Genomic DNA, 16,607 nt, shown 5'->3' with positions numbered 1-16,607 from the left:
CAGGAGTCAGCAGTGTTGACGGTATAAGACGGTTAATAAAGCAGGTTTCTCAAAAATTTTGAATCATGGCAACCACAAGAGGTCATTCAGCATGTGTGTCATTGTGTGTGTGTGTGTGTGTGTGTGTGTGTGTGCACTCAGTGACAGTAATTGGCACAGGGGAGATGTTTGTTTTCCTCCAGGGCCTTAAGTCGATTCCTTCTTCGATACTGCTGAACATTTGACCATCTGTTTGTCCTGTACTGTCTCTGCCTCGTGGTCACTGTTTGTCTGTCACGCATTGTCCTTACAGGTTCTGCTTATATGTTCTCTTCACTGAGCCTTCCTCAGGAATTTCCCCTCGGTGATGAATCATTCTTTCTTTTAATTGAATTGAATAACCCTGTCGCTCCCCAGTTGCCAGGGAAATAACACATGGGAGCTTTCTGTTGTTTCTAAATTGCAGCCTTTATGGTTAACAAACTGCACACTGACTGCTAAACTTTACCACCACTCTGCTTGTATTCATTGCCACTTTCTCTGCTGCTCACCCTCCCTTTCTCGCTCCACCACACACTGCCCACACAGACCTTACGCCATGTATCAGTAAAAGTAGCACAAACTGTGTTGCCCAGTGTCTGTAGAGCAGAAGCACATATATCACAAATGTATTAGAGTGAAAGTAAAAATTCTGCAAAACAACAACTGTTAGAAGTACAATTAATTAAAAGAATTATTCAAGCACATGCAGCTGAGTAAATGTAATTACTACCCACCACTGGAGGCACTGACCGTAAACCATAATGTCCCCAGTGTCCTCACCTTCATCATTTTATTGATTGTGAAACAGATTGTAACTTTCTTTTCAAAACACCACTAATGTCTCAAATAATGGCGATAATGAAAAATAGCAGGCAGAACCCACGGTCTGCCACACATCCATAAACTTTGATGTTGTGCTTTTGCATTAACATGAGAGGGCGTATCTCTGCCTCCAGCGTGTGATTTATGATTTCATCAATATAATGATCAATATCGCTGTCAAAGCTATGGTGATGTCTTCGTAAGGTATCAAAGTCCTCTATGCCAAGGCTCACAGTCATTCAGAGTCATGAACTCATTTATAGCCTTGTCACCGAGCTGTCGTACACACAAATGTTTCTGTCAGATGTTTTTTGCATGACGTGCTTCTGATATTCTGGTTTGAGCTTTTATGGCCTGAAAGGGAATGTCAGTTAACCCTGACACATTGAAATTAGATTATTTTGATGAAAGAACTAGAAGTGTATGCTGTTCAAAGGTCCGCTTGTCTGGTTCACTGGGGTTCACTGCTGTTGTTGTAAGACACTGCCACAAGTGCAGCTATAAATAAATTCATGTGCTGAGGATTCAAAGAGCAAAAATATCCTTTTCGGGACAGCACTAAAAAGCATCTAGACTCCATTGTTGTCCCTGCCCCTGATGATTTCACTGCCAAGATGATCTTACTGGTGAGACAGTTTTGGGCAAAATGGAGATAAAAACTGGAGCTTTTCCGCCGAGGCTACGCCTTGTGACAGTTTATGCTCTCTCCTCTGAATATGCCAGCAGGCTACTGCGGTTGAGTAACTAAAGGGGAATAAAACATTGAACATCTGAGGACTGAACATCACTGAACATCTGTGTGCACCACTTAAATCCATTGAAAGTCAGCTGGGCTTTACTGGGTAACTTAAGCAGAGTCACAAAGCATATGTCACCGCTCCTTACGCTCAGCAAAATAGCAGGTATGGTGCAGCCCTGTCAGGAGCTTTTGGAACGTGCTCGGATGTGATTATGAGGCTCAAGGGAGAAGGAGCAAAGGGCAGATAAGTGATATTCATAGAAAGTGCAGGAGCAGAGAGAGAGAGCTCATCTTCATACTCATATGTGCGTCCACCGCTGAATGACAGGTCTGATCTCCCACTGTCACGCCTCTGTGAGCCAGCTCAAAACATCACTAGCTAGATTTCACTTTCTTCTCTCCGCTCTCTCTGTCTTTTATCAGTAGCAGTAGGTCCATTTCACCACTTGAAGATGATCAAAGCAGGGCAGATAGGTCTGAAATTACGCCATGTGGCGCAGAAAGAGAGATAGAGCCTTATTACCTCTCAAGTTGAAAGATTAAATATCAAACTCAACATTTCTCTCAAGGCAGGGGATGCCTCTTATCCCTCATTTGTAGCCCAGGGCCTGGAGCTGTCCGATTAGTTAACTTTATGACTGAAACGTCTCCTTACTTCCGCTTAATAAAATCATTCAACTGAATTTTTCTTACTTGGTTGCAGCTTTGAAAGGCATGTAACTCTACCAAGGACCAAATCTTTTCTGGCTGATTTCAACTATGAATAAGAGATCTGCACATCTGTCTCGCAACATGCCCGACCACATAAAGCTTTGAAGACACATTGCCATCACACTTATGATGAGAATACTGACATTACCATGCTAGCATGGCTGTAGACCCTTGTTTTTTGTTTGTGGATACATCCCAGTATGCTTGTAGATGTTGGCAAAGATGTTTTCCAAGAAGTGTTCCTGGAACTATGTGCTTACGAGTCATGTGATCTTTCAAGTTTTTCAGGTTGTTGTTTTTAGAAACGTGGTGTGATCCAGATAAAAACTGGTATCTACAGTGTATGTGTGCCATTGTAAGTGTTTCTGGGTCAGATTTGGACAGGAGGTTGTCTACCACAAGGACCTTTTTGTCGCTCCCACAGAGAGAACTGTCTATACATTTAAACACATTGAACCACACATTTTGTTGAAATATTGCTGACGACGGATCTGTGTGTCTCATATCCGACAGGGTCCACTGACTGTATCTGCTTTGCCACAGTGGGAACAAATGATCCGGTCACCTCTGCTTTACACATCATTGTGGGTGAGTAGACGTCACTGAACGACTCGGAGAGAATTTAGAGCGCACGTGTCAGTGTGGTGAAGTTTTATGAGATGTTATCAGAGGAAAAAGCTGCAAGCAACCGATGGGTGTGTCCTAACAGGTGATTCCCAGCCGATGGACGCCTGTTCAGTTCACCACAACGACTCCTTTCTCCGGTACTCTGTCTCGTTGCTTGGCTACGGTTTCTATGGTGATGTGCTGACAGACAGCGAGAGGAAGAGATGGCTGGGTCCTGCTAGATATGACCTTTCAGGTATCTAAACTTTAGTGACTTTTCATGCTAAGCCCACCTAGAAACCTCCAGCTTTTTTTAACCCTTGGCTCACTGACCTCTGAGCTTACTGGCCTCATGCCGGCTTATTTTAATGTGAGGTAACCTGGAGTTTATCCCTGAGCTTGCCGGTCCTGCTCTGAGCTTTGGATCCAGACTTTGGAAGATTAAAGATATAAATCCAGCACACAGAGGCAGGTTTGTGAATTCAGTGTAGTGGGACTGGGTAGCAACCACAGATTTCTCTTCCTGCTGGGGCTACACATTTATTCTTGCACTCATTGCACTGTAAGGTGCTTTAAACAAAGGCATCCACCTTATGATCTAAATTATGAAACTGGGCTTAATTAAGCCGTGGGCAAGTGTACAGATCAGAATAATTGCTAACCGAGAATCTAATTTATTAAAGAATGCACAGAGCAAAACACACCATGATCAATTAGAAATAAGATAAGGTAAGATAAACCTTTATTTGTCCCACATTGGGGAAATTTGCAATGATCTTCCCTCCTCTGAATCTGCTTGTGCACATACAAATATATACAACACAATATACAATATACATATAGGCCTATATACAATATATATAAGAAAAACATCACTTTGCATGTGTAGACAATGTGCAGCATTATAGAAACAAGTAAAAACAGAGGTATCAGTGGCATAATTTAACTCTGAAATGTGTTTCCCCAATACAAGCAAGTCTTCAGTAACAATAGTACAATATTACTATATAATAATGTAACTTTTATAAAGATATTTTGTCACTACCTGACAGTAGTAAATGAGACAGGCAATCTGTGAAGAAATCAGCTTCCTCTAAAAGGCTAAAAGTACTCTCTTCTTAGACCCACCACCTGATGCTTTAACTTTTTTTTACATGGTTGACAGCAGAGAATCAGGATTTGTATCTCTGTAATTTAGGGATTAGTTTATCCACAATTATATTTGTGTGCCAGTAACTCTGCTGTATGTGCAGAAATGGTTCAACCTGAGCTACTAAACACAACAAGGATTATAAATACAGCCATGTGCTATCATTAGTATACCATTATAACTTTGCTAAAATTATTTGTTTTTACCCAGTTAATCCTCCAACAGCTTCAAGAGGAAAAAGAATAGTGGTCCAATTAGTTGTGTGCTCTTTAAGAATTTAACTCGTAATTGTCTTGTCAGGTATTATTAGAGCTGAACTAAACACAACAAATAAAACTTGCATTCTGCGACCCACACTGTGCTTTTGTTCCAGGGGTGAAAACCTTTCTGAGCCACAACTACTATGAAGGCACTATCTCCTTCCTCCCTGCTGAGAACAACATGGGGAACCCCAGGGACAAGCTGCAGTGTCGATCCGGGTAAATAAAGTCGAAGAGATATCCATTTCTGCTGCTTTTCAGCACTGTTATACAATGTACTAACTTATCTGATGCTGTTCAGTAGTAGCTATGCACCTGCCAGAACTTAAATGGGGTAGTTTATGCTGTCAGGAAGCCGATCTGATTTATTGTGGACTAAGAGCCCATTCAGTCTTTTCCAAAAAGCACTTGACTAAGTGCTTTGGTTTTTGAGATGCTGGGTGCAGACATTCTTTGCATTTGTTATTGGAACTGAAAGGAGCTGAAAACCATTCATCTGTAAAATGCCATGTTTCCTGACAACTTATTTTACCATAAAAAGTGGTGCGACGAAACTACAAAAGGATTGTGTGGCTGTACACTTCGGTGTGCATCTCTAACAAAAACTACTCATATGTAAATAGCCAAACACAAGTAATTCTAAGAAAGACTATTCAGACTTTATTTACTCTCACCTAATGAGTCATTTAAAGTTTGTTAAAGCCTTGAATGTCACAGCAACACTGATAAACAAGGTTACGCTGATATTTCAGGTGCTGCGTCTGTCAGCGCAAGCCGTCATTAAAGGACAAGCAGCGGGAGATGTCAGAGGAGAGGGAAAAGTCTGATAAAGGTACGAGTTTGGGAGTATTACTAGAAATGTGTCAAATAAATCACACCAAAAAGTGTATTTCTCATTTCTCTGCCTCGTTATCTGCTTGTTTGTCTGTTTTGAAACCGTATCTATCGGCTTCTGAGATGTGGGGAAATAAAGGGTGTAATTTTGAGAGAAAAGCCAAAAAAGCACAAAAGGAGATGAGACGATCCCACACTGGCTCTCTTTTCCCTTGAAGTCACAAACACAAATAAGGGAGATTTACATTCTGCAGTACCTGATTGTAAATAACAACATCATCCTCTCCTCAAATTTCACTTTATCTCCATTTTCTGTCAGGGTTGTTTATCTCCCGCAGCATGGCAAAATTCTTGATGAGATTCTTGATGAGTTATTGACGAGAAAATATAAAGTGATTTTAGTGACACTGCACAACTCCTGCCGTGCAGCCTTTTTTGCCTATCGATTTCCAAACCTCCAGCACCCACCCCTGCGTCCGCATGAAAGGATTACATGTCCACTCAGCCTCGAGTGGGACAACGTCGCCTCCTTTTCCCTTGTCTGTCCCCCTGTCGGGTGCACACACATGCTTCATTATCCTCAAGTCCTCTCAATCCACAGACACAGCAGCGCAAATCTCTGCAGGGAGATGAAATAGTGACTCTGGTGTTTTTGTGCTGGTGGGTGTTTGTGTGTGCAGCTAGAGATGAGCTGTGTGTGTGTGTGTGTGTTTTTTGTCTCTCTAATTAGTGTCGCGATATTAAATTCAAGATTTTCTGCCTTGGTCTGGCTATTTTACACACATACATTCCCACTGGAGAATGTGTGTGTGTATATTTTTCCCCATGTAAACATGAAAGCGAGCGTAACCTGTTTGTGTGTGCGTGTGATGTGTGACAGACTCGCACTAATCAGGAAGAAATTTGGCTCTGCCAGCTCTGACAGGGGGTTTGCCTCACGCCAGTACGGCCGTTTGTTTTGCGTTTTTCTTTTTTTTCTTTTTTTCCCCTCTTCCTGGCGAGAGAAATCTCAGACAACTGCTAAATCAATGAGGCACAACACACTCTCTCTCTCTCTCTGCAAATGAGCCAGCCTCTCCTCCGAAAGCAAATACTCATTTGGAAACTCCTAATGCAGAGCCCACAGTCCACAGTTGGATTTGTACTTGCTTTCTTTGATTTTTTTTTTTTTTGATTTATCTGTAATCACTGCTTCCCAATTAGAATATTGTTGTTTTTATGTAACCTCGGCGGGCTTGTTATCATTGGTTCGCGTTATCACCCCTGTAAGTTTTAGCGAAATCAGGGGGAAAGGTAATGAATCGTTCTGCTTTCCGAGATCACATAATTTTTCCTCTGAGGTTTGGACATCTGTGATCACTTTTTTGCAGCTTACTCAAATGACTATCACCCTGGTGACAGGCTCTGGCAGTCCCGTGGGTGATCGTGCGTCTTTGATACACCATCCCTTGAAAACAGTTACTAATCTCTGAGGAACAGAGTGCTGATTTGTGAAGTGCAACATCACGTCTGTCATTTGAGATTTGGCCACGCGTGCATTTAATCATAACAAGCAAACTTGAGGTTAATCCAATCGCTCTTCTTTCTATAGGACTTCCTGTGTAGATATTTTGAACCCTTCATTGGCCAAACTTAATTGCATATCAAAGCATAAGATGTTAAGTTCTCCTGCAAGGATAACACACATTCCTTTCAGCGTTAGAGTTTCTATCTTGGCTCAATCTTCAGGGTGAAGCTGCTTTTAGAATTCCTGCCAAGACATCTGGATCTTAATGGACCCTCATCAGCATCACTGCTGTCGTGTAACAAGCTGCAAACGTAACCTTAAAGCACTTGTAAAATACACAGTGTAATTTCAAAAACCAGATTCCTGGTGGTGCACAGATTACTTGTTTTAGTCTAACATCAGCACTTATGGAAAAGCCAGACTGGAGGCTGTAAGGAACCAGAATGTTTAGCTTATACTTATATCTTATCTAACTTGGCAAGTAAGTAGGGATAAGTCTGGTATTTTAAATTCTAGGCCCCATTTTTACATAATTTGTGTCTAAATGATCGATAGGTAACTCTGGAAGCCGTGAACACGTTACCAATGACCCAAAATGGCTGTAATGTAATCCTTCGAGGACCAGGTTTCAAAATACTGGAGTTATCCTTTAAAGCTGGCTGGATACTCGGAACAAAATAAAATTTGGCATGTTTGCAAAAGCTGTGGAGCTTCTGTTTATTACAGCATTACCATTAAATTACAGTACAGCACATTTACGGCAGCTCAAGGTCTGTTCATTTGAAAGTGTCAGTGTCAGACAGAGAGATAACAGTGAGATGAAAAGAGAAGAGTTAAGTGAACACACACACACACAATTAGCCAAATTTTTTGCAGGTTTTGTGTGTTGTGGGGTTTAAGTGAGGTTCTGCAGCGCTTGATTTTGGTTGCAAACTCAACATTTTCCCTGCGTGAACATGCCAAATATAATTTAATTTGAAGTGTACTTGAATAAAAGTGCATTAAGTTATTTGGAGTGCACAGTTTGCCAATAGGGCACGTTTAAAGCATTTGAACTTCTTAAGTGTGGTTCAGTTGAGTTGCTCATTTACAGTTCAGCATCCAAATATAAAATACTGAAAACTATGGCAACCACAAGGTTTTAAATGGTTTAACATCATTACTGCCACGCAGATTAACACGCTTATTAAAAAGCCTGGTTCTGTAATTGGTTTGACTTGGTTTTTGTACACTTGAGTGACCGGGTACCAAAGTCCAAATGAAATGATTTAGAGGGTCTTTTTTGGCCCCCAGCAAGAACGTACAACTAAGTAAACTGCAAGCGTGTTCACACTTCATCCTTTGTCTCCTCTGTTTCAGATGGCAGCAGTGGCTGGAGTGTGATCCGCGGAAAGTTTATCGCCATTAATGCAGCCAATATGAGCTGCGCGTGTCCCCGCAGTCCAAAAGGCGTGTCGCCCTCCGCTCACCTGGCTGATGGCACCACAGACCTCATCCTCGTCAGGAAGTGCTCCCGTCTGGACTTCCTCAGACACCTTGTTCGACACACCAACAAAGACGATCAGGTAGGCGTGAGGGAGTTAAACTGCTGTGAAACACGTCATCTGTAGCTGCTCTGTGTATGGTTAAACATCAGAGCACTTCCTAAAGAATTACCCAACGGGACTACTACTCAGTTTATGAGTACTTCTAAAGTAAGTGCGCATAAAGAGTGTTTGAGTCATGCTGTGCAGAATATTTGAGAGTTGAAATGAGCAACTAAAATTGGATATGATTGGCTCCAGCAGGGATTAGAAAAATATCTTCAAAGAGTGAGAGAATCTCGAAAATACAGCAAGACAATGTCACCCCTCCTAAGAAGCCCCCTGTCAATCACTTTGCTGCAGAATTCAGTTTCCAGCATCAGGGGATGCTCGATCTGTGCACAGATAATTTGAGAGTGAGTTAAGTCTGTAAACGAGCAAGCAGAAGGCAGAGTTTGCCCACTTGCTGTGCTAGCACCTCCATTTGCTGACTCAGCTCAATTTCACAACTGTGGTTCACTTTAGTTCAAATGCCTTAGCCCTTGTGCCTTCCCACGTATCATAAATAACCTCCACCCTGGTCCGGAGAGGCACTGATAATCGCTGCATCAGGGATATGCTGTATGGGAGAATAGGCTGATACCAGACTAATGCCCTCTTAGGATAGCAGGTAGTACCAGGGGAAGTCTGGTGATTAGTAATTATTACCTCAGGAAGGACCCCAGGAAGTTTACCCCATTGAGAAGGATCTTGCAAGTAATTTCATCTACTGCAGCTGCCTTGGTAAAAGTGTTTTGAGCCAACGCTGACATCCTGAGGTAAAATGTAACTCTGAGATAAACATTTTGACTTGGGCGCCCTGTGTTTGGATCACAAGGACAAATATTACTCTTGTAATAAGATTAGATTAAGATATGATGTGTTTCCTGTTTTAAAATGTATGGGATTCAGCGCTACAGAAGCTGCTGCCATTACAGTGAAATTCTGCCTTGTGTGGCATGAAGTGTGTCCCTGGAAGGCCAGCGGTCCCAATAAAGTGTTTTACATCCAAATGACTAAATGAAATTGGCCAAAATCAAATTACCAACTTTTCCTGTGATGTAGAGAAGAATGTAGCTGCTGTGTTCATGTCCCCAGAATCTAAATTAAGCACAATCATCAGGTCAGAACTTTAAACCACCCAATCTTCTGATTTATAGCCTCATACTTGCAAAACTAGTTACTCTCCCATCACGTTAAACGTTAGCACATGAAACCTGCTACCCGTGCTCATACAGCGTTCTACCTAGTGTCGTTGTCAGTTTAAATCAAATCACTAAGAAGCTTCCAGGTGAATTTTGCCCCCATTTGCATGAGGTTTAAATGTTTAACTATATGAAATTAAGTTCCCACAGTCCCACAATGCCTTGCAAAGCTACTAGCCGTAGAAAATGAATGGGGGCGGACTTATGGCATTCAGGTGTGGGATCTCTCTAATAGAAAAAAACAAATAATATCTCGTTAATTGCTGTGAAGTGACCACAGATCTCAGTGTCTATACTGTGGTGCTGGCAGTGAAATGGCATGACGTGGCTTGAGGCTGTCGTCGCTGCTTTACTTGCAACACAGAAAGGTAGACAAGTAGTCTTATGAGTAGGGTGAGCGGGACTTTGCATCAGAGTTCACTTAATATCAGCATCACCGTCCAGCCAAGCGGAGAGAAACAAGGAGCGAGAAGCCGCTAAGCGTATTCATGGCCTTGTCAGAAAGCCTTTTAGGCAGACCGTCCGGCATGAATGCAAAGCGGCTGCAGTCATAAAGTGGGTCTGATGTGAAATAAATGGCTGTCACTCCGCTTTTGGGATGAGAGAGAGCGAGAAAGGGAGAGAGAGGGGGTAAAAGAAAAAAGAGAAGAGAATAGAGAGAAAGTGGCACCCCGTGAAGTCGAAGAAAGTAGCGCGCTGGACAGAGCTGAACCTTTCTGCGACACTGAGTGAGATGAAAGGGGATTTTGACAATATAATTTCTTTTCATCTCTCTCTTTTTTCTTTTCTTCACTCCTCTGCCGTTTACATAGTTTTTATGCACCTCTATTTTTTCTGACCTCTTCTCTCCCTCCCTCCATTTTGCATTTGATCTCGTGTTTGCAGTTTTCTGTTAAATGGAAAGTAAGAAGAATAAACCTACGTGTGGTTTTGCTTTTCATTATGAAATCATCAGGAATCGATAGAGAGATGGATGGAAATTTGCCTCACGCACCAGGAGCCTGCAAACTAAAACAGAATTACGTGCTTATAATTGTTTACACCCCGACATAATCAACACATTTTAGTGAAATATGCCACTGCCACTTTTCACTGCTATTTTGTGTATAAGTGGTTAATGTCCAATTTGAGCCTTGATGTTGTTTCTAAAATGCAGCCTGAGTTTTGAATGAGTCCTAGTTGAATGCATGTGAAGGAGGCTGTAGGCTTTTGCAGCTACCAACACATGTACAGGTGACGGAGGCTGATGTGAGTAAAACTTTTAAAAGGGTTAAGGCTTGTAAAGCTGCCAGCCAGGACGCCGTCCCTTCCCATGGCCTCAAGCCACTCAGCTAGCTCAGGTTTCTACTGACACGTTTATCCTGTCCCTGTCACTGAGTGCGGCTCCCCTGGGTTTTACAAAAACCTTCATCAACCTGTTGCTTTGACCTGTTATTATGAAGTGTAGCCTGTAAAGCAATAGATCCGCTGTTCCAATATATCTGTAGATAAAGCAATGTCACTGCTTTATTACACCTTATTATACCTCATTACACCTTATTACACCTTATTGCACTTTATTACACCTTATTATACCTCATTATACCTTATTACACCTTATTGCACCTTATTGCACTTTATTACACCTTATTACACCTTATTACACCATATTATACCTTATTACACCTTATTATACCTCATTATACCTTATTACACCTTATTGCACCTTATTGCACTTTATTACACCTTATTACACCTTATTACACCATATTATACCTTATTACACCTTATTATACCTTATTACACCTTATTACACCATATTATACCTTATTACACCATATTATACCCTTATTACACCTTATTATACCTTATTATACCTTATTACACCATATTGTACCTTATTACATCTTATTATACCTTATGGTAGGCAAAGGGCACCAGTGAGCAGAAGCATTTCATTGTCTTTTCAATACAGGTGACAATAAAGTTTACCCTGATCATGAACCCTTATCGTATCTTCTGGAGATTCATTTTGTTGATGATTTGATGCATTATTTTGTTTTTTTTTTAAGCCACATTAGCAGCATATTGCTTTGTTCACCACTTTGGTCTAGACAACAACTTTCATGTTAGCTTGGCCTTAATCCATCCATCTATCTATTATCTATACCTTTATTCTGAGGAGTTGCAGGGGGGGCTGGAGCCAATCCCAGCTGACATTGGGGAGAGAGGCAGGGTGCACCCTGAACTGGTCACCATCGATCATGGGGCTGACACGTAGAGACAGACAACCATTCACACTCACAGGCAATTTAGAGTCAACCTGCATGTCTTTGGACTGTGGGAGGAAGCGTGAGTACCCGGAGAAAACCCACGCAAGCACGGGGAGAACATGCAAACCACACAGAAAGGTTCAAGGTTCAAACTGAAAACCGTCCGGCCAGCAGATTCGAGCCCGGTCCTGCTGTGAGGCGACAGTGTTAACCATCGTGCTGCCCTTGACCTTAATCCTTCAATCCTTCAGGTTCAAATTGTGAGCCTTCATGCTGAGGCACAAAAATCTTCTCTGAAAAGTTAGCTTACATTTCCAGCATACAGTATGTGCCTCCATCTCTTGTCTGTAATTGAGTTCGTCGTGATGGCTCGTATTTCGTTGTGACCTAAATTAAAGCACCCTTGTGGAAACATGGACAAAACAGTTGTTAGAAAAATATGTTTGGAAAAAATACTTGAAAGAGACTAAAAATGCGTTTCACTCTGAAGAGCAAAACAAATTTTACACAAAATCTAATTTGGTGAAGCACAAAAGAAAGACTCTTGTGTTCCCTCTCATCCTGCTGCACTGACCAGCCTGAAATGAAACTCTTCAAGTGACTCTGTAGTGGGGGTCTTAACCTCTGCACCATCTGTGGGTACATCTGTTCCCTCATCCACCCATCCGTCCATCTCTTTCATCTGTCTCTCATTCATTTCTGCCTCCCTCCCCAGTTTGACCACTCATTTGTGGAGGTCCACCGGGTAAGGAAGTTCCGTTTCCAGCCGTGGCTTCATGAGCTGGTTTCACTAGAGGACCTGAGCGAGACCCCAAAGAAGACAGGCTTCCGTCCCATATGCTCCGCCCAAACAACCTGCAACTACGGCGCCACCCACAGCAGCTGGAACTGCGACGGGGAGATACTGCCTCATGCTGCCATCCAAGTCAGGTAACTAATCACAGAATCCCCTGTGAAAGAACAATTCAACTCCAAGCTCTCTGTAGCAGTCATTTCAAAAAACTTAGTTTCTGTGTTTTGTTAAAAATGAAGAAAGCTGAGCTGCAAACAAATAAATTTGACATCATTTGGGCTCAGAACTGGCATAAAAAATTAGATGCATTGTTATTTACCCGTAATGATAAATGTGTTGTATAGATTTCTTTAATACTGTAAAATTCACAAACAATCATTTTGACTGGTGAGGACAGGCATTGTTCATCACTTTTCCACTGTGCCAGCTTATTTTGCGTTTTATGAAGCCTGTGAGGAAAAATTAAGTTTTTGAGGCAATGAAGACGGGCAGGATCGCTCTCAGCGTGGATGAGGATTGGCAAATGGCTTTGAACCGGTGCGCATAATATTGCAGAAGCGGTATAATGGAAAAAGCATTGAAATGCTTGCAGGGCTCATGCCTATTGCATCTCCTTGGCACTGGTATTCACAGAGAAGACTGTTCTCTTTCGGGGTATTACAGATATAATCTCCGGTTTAAATTGCTCTAAAATGTTCCTGAGTATCATGACTTAAAGCTTAAGTAGAGATAGACCATGTTCTGTATGCCCGACAGCTCTGTATTCACATTGCACTGAAGTAAAACTCACACACACTATTTTTAGCCAGGCTAGCAGCGTGTAAAGTAAAATATGTGGAATACATTTACTAGCAAGGACACAACGAGGAATTCAATGTTATTCCCTTTTTAGAAGTATGTTTACTGCCAGTTTTTTAGTGCTTTTGTTGTTAGTCATTAAGTCTCACAGAGCTGCAAGCACGCAGTTGTCACTTATACATGTTATATTGGTACAATACTATTTAAAAACAAAGGAAATAAAGGAAAAAGAAGATAATGGAGTATTTCGACGTTTGAAGTCTGTATGATATCAGGCTCAGCATGTGAATCGCCAGTATGAAGGAGAAGTAAGTTGTCTTGATGGTTAGTTGTAGCCGGTAATAAAGAAGTTCTCCTACTGGGCCAGACAGAAATGAGAGAGCAGCAGTGCCATTAGTGCTGCTACTGTCCAACAGTCTCCGGTCAGGAGACTCTTTCACTGTTCCCCCGCTGGATGATGTTGGCAACTCGGTGGAATTAGCCCCCTCATTATTCTGTCCCTGTCCACGCTTCAGCTTTCCCCACTATCAGATCTCTATACAGCTGGTGTGGCACCGCTTGACGCATCATTTATTTCATGCTCCATTGTACTTTGCCAATGATGCATGGCGCTGTAATGTTGCTAATTTAACGGCCCTCCCCATGTTAAAAGGCTACTCCCCTTTAATTAAAGCAGAAGTCCGTCCTTTTATTGCCTCTTCCTCTCCGCTAATCGTTCTTGGAGTGAGCCAGCCAGAGTGCTGCTCGGATAATTAATGGTAATAGCCCAGGCGAAACGGAAAGAAAGTAGAAAAGAAAGAGAGAGTAAAGAGTTTCTGCTTTAGAGGTGAGGAATACAAATTTGGAAAGCGTGAAACTCTCTTTGCAACAATGGGTGAGCGAAACAATTAAAAACAAACAAGGGTCCTCTCATGAATTATAACCCAGATTTTTGAGTTATTATCTATATTGTTTTGAACTTCTGATATGTTTCATTGATGATAAGCATTGCGGAAATAAACCATCCACAGTGGGTTGAATATAAGAAGTTATTATGCTCTTCCATCATATGAACTGCTGCTGAAGCTTTCTAATAAACAACAGGTGTTCCAGTAAAAACACAGGTGTCTTTTAGCAAAAGCTCAGGCTGTAATTTAGGCTATACAACATACTGTACCATTACAGCCACCTTGCCTGTTCACTGCTTCTTTTTCTGTCCGTTTATTTTTATCTTGTATTCAAAAGGATGTGCTGTGCGTGTCATCATAGTGCATCAGCCCCATCGGTATTGTAACATCTGTTACAGGCGTCTTTATACTTTACACTGCACAAAGATTGTCTCACTTTTAAGTTTGTGCGTTAAGTCTGCACGCGGGTACCGTTCCATTGCTTTTACATCTGCCACATGGACGGTAAAGTCTCGTTGAAACGAGCACAGTCATTAAGTTGATGGTTTGTTATTCAGGCTAAATGATCCGTTGTGTGTGTCTCTGTGCCTGTGTGTGTGTGTGTGTGTACACTCTTTCTCCCTGCAGTGTCCAGTGCCAGCTGATCAGGCTGTTTGCCCGAGGTATTGAGGAGCAGCAGCAGCAGCAGCAGCAGCAGTGTGTTTTTGAAGACCCTTGTACACTGTGAGCCCTGGAGCCAAGCACACACTGGTCAGAGGAATGAGAGCTGGAAGGAATATTTAGTTGCTGGAAAACAACAACTGAGTTTCGCTTGGCAGGATTTTCCTGGATAAATTCATGCAGCACATCAGTGTGATTCCTACACACTCATGTTCCATCCCTCCGTAGCACGTTTGCTTAAATGAAATTTACAGGGAGCCATTTCTGTGCACAAGAAGTGAACCTCAAACATCACTGGCCATTAAAAAAACTGAAGATAAACTCTAAAGATAAGTTACAGGACGCAGAACATGTTGGAACTAAAGACTGAAATTCACTTATCTCCATGTTGCCATTTGGAGCCATTATGTGAAAAATTGCCTCATTCAGCTTTAAGTAAGCTAAAATATAATATGCTCCAGCTGGCAGTGCTAGAGCTGCCACGTTCAGACCATTTTTTTCTCTATACTTTTTGCAAAATCAAGATGTTGAAGCTCAGAGGATCTCAAACCGCCTTGGTGTTCACAGAGCCAGATGAAACAGCTGAACTGGACTGAGCTGGACTCAGTCGCAACAGTCGACGGGATGTTTTCATACTGCCATGAAGGAGAACACTAATAGGATTTCTCCCTATGTAACTAGGAAAGACAGCCAAGGAGATACTGCTTTGTGTGAAGGATGAACGGAAGAAATGCCTGTGAAGTACACAGATAAACGGAAAAGACTTGAAATGCCACAGCTGCGCTCAAGAAACCCACACATGCAATCTGATTTTCCCTTTTTTGGAAAACATAAAACAAACTGTGACCCAGGTGAAAGCAGATATGAGCCAGGGGCACTGATGAAAAGAGCTGAATACACTACTGCTAATACACTAACAGGACCCCGGTGGCTTCTAGGTAATAAGGCAAAGTGGTTGCTAAGTGATTCGGTGTGTCTCAGCACTGCTGTGCCGCACCCACGGCTCTGAGCTCTGTTTCTCTGTAGCTATAAACCACAGGCAGTTCAATCATCACCTGGGATTAGCCAGAATTATACATTGTTAACTTGATTAAAGATAATCTATTGTACGGCTCTAAAATTAGCCTCATTAGCTCCTTTTCATCGCAGGTCAAGGTGTATCACCTGAGGAGAAACGCAGCGGCTTTTATCTTTGCTACGAGCTCTTTTTGCAACTTAGACAGCAGATGGGATGTGGGCCAAACTAAAACAATCTAAGTAGTGTCCAGAAGATTTGTCCCAAACATGGTTTCTGTCATTTTAGGTAATTTTTATCATGCTGATGTTAAAGTGTTCATTTTTCTGATAACTTTACTTTTAATTAGTTATCTGATGCTGCATAAAGGGGGTGTGATGTCATGATTGACAGCTACTCTCAGTGAGGTAGTCTAGTCGTAGCAGACTTCTTCTTTTTGGGAAATGTACGCAGAGTAGGAACATCAAGCAGATGTTACTTTAACTTTCCACAACCGTGACTGTCCATTTCGAAACGGCAGTTGTTCTTCAGTCGGGCCGGTGTTTGGGCGGGACCTCTACACCCCCGATCACTACTACCACAAAGATGGCAGTGCCTGTATCTCGGATATTTTGGGGAAAAAGTTGAGATGCCTTGTCCATCTGTTGTAGACAGTATGTTTAATGTTTGAACCGCATTCAAAGGGTTGAGTGTGTTTTCCACAATCACTTTAGGGACATGCAATCGCTTCAGTGTGTGTGTGTGTGTGTGTGTGTGTGTGTGTGTGTGTGTGTGTGTGTGTGTGT

At 42.0% G+C, this 16,607-nt stretch overlaps 1 protein-coding gene across 1 annotated transcript in view; it reads left to right on the top strand.

Annotated features, from left to right (window-relative positions):
- cerk (ceramide kinase) overlaps positions 1 to 15,999 on the top strand; it is a 34,916-nt gene extending 18,917 nt beyond the window's left edge. The window contains exons 7-13 of the mRNA XM_070853816.1: positions 2,807 to 2,881; positions 3,003 to 3,155; positions 4,423 to 4,528; positions 5,062 to 5,141; positions 8,010 to 8,215; positions 12,385 to 12,599; positions 14,775 to 15,999. Of these exons, the coding sequence (XP_070709917.1) occupies positions 2,807 to 2,881; positions 3,003 to 3,155; positions 4,423 to 4,528; positions 5,062 to 5,141; positions 8,010 to 8,215; positions 12,385 to 12,599; positions 14,775 to 14,874 (935 nt within the window). The 3' untranslated portion in view covers positions 14,875 to 15,999. The remainder of the gene's footprint in view (positions 1 to 2,806; positions 2,882 to 3,002; positions 3,156 to 4,422; positions 4,529 to 5,061; positions 5,142 to 8,009; positions 8,216 to 12,384; positions 12,600 to 14,774) is intronic.
- The last annotated feature ends 608 nt before the right edge of the window (positions 16,000 to 16,607 follow it).

Source organism: Pempheris klunzingeri, chromosome 22 (genome assembly GCF_042242105.1).
Source record: "Pempheris klunzingeri isolate RE-2024b chromosome 22, fPemKlu1.hap1, whole genome shotgun sequence".
In the NCBI taxonomy this organism is placed as follows: domain Eukaryota; kingdom Metazoa; phylum Chordata; class Actinopteri; order Acropomatiformes; family Pempheridae; genus Pempheris; species Pempheris klunzingeri.
The sequence above is the reverse complement of the archived record's forward strand: the minus strand, read 5'-3'. Positions and strand labels throughout refer to the sequence as shown.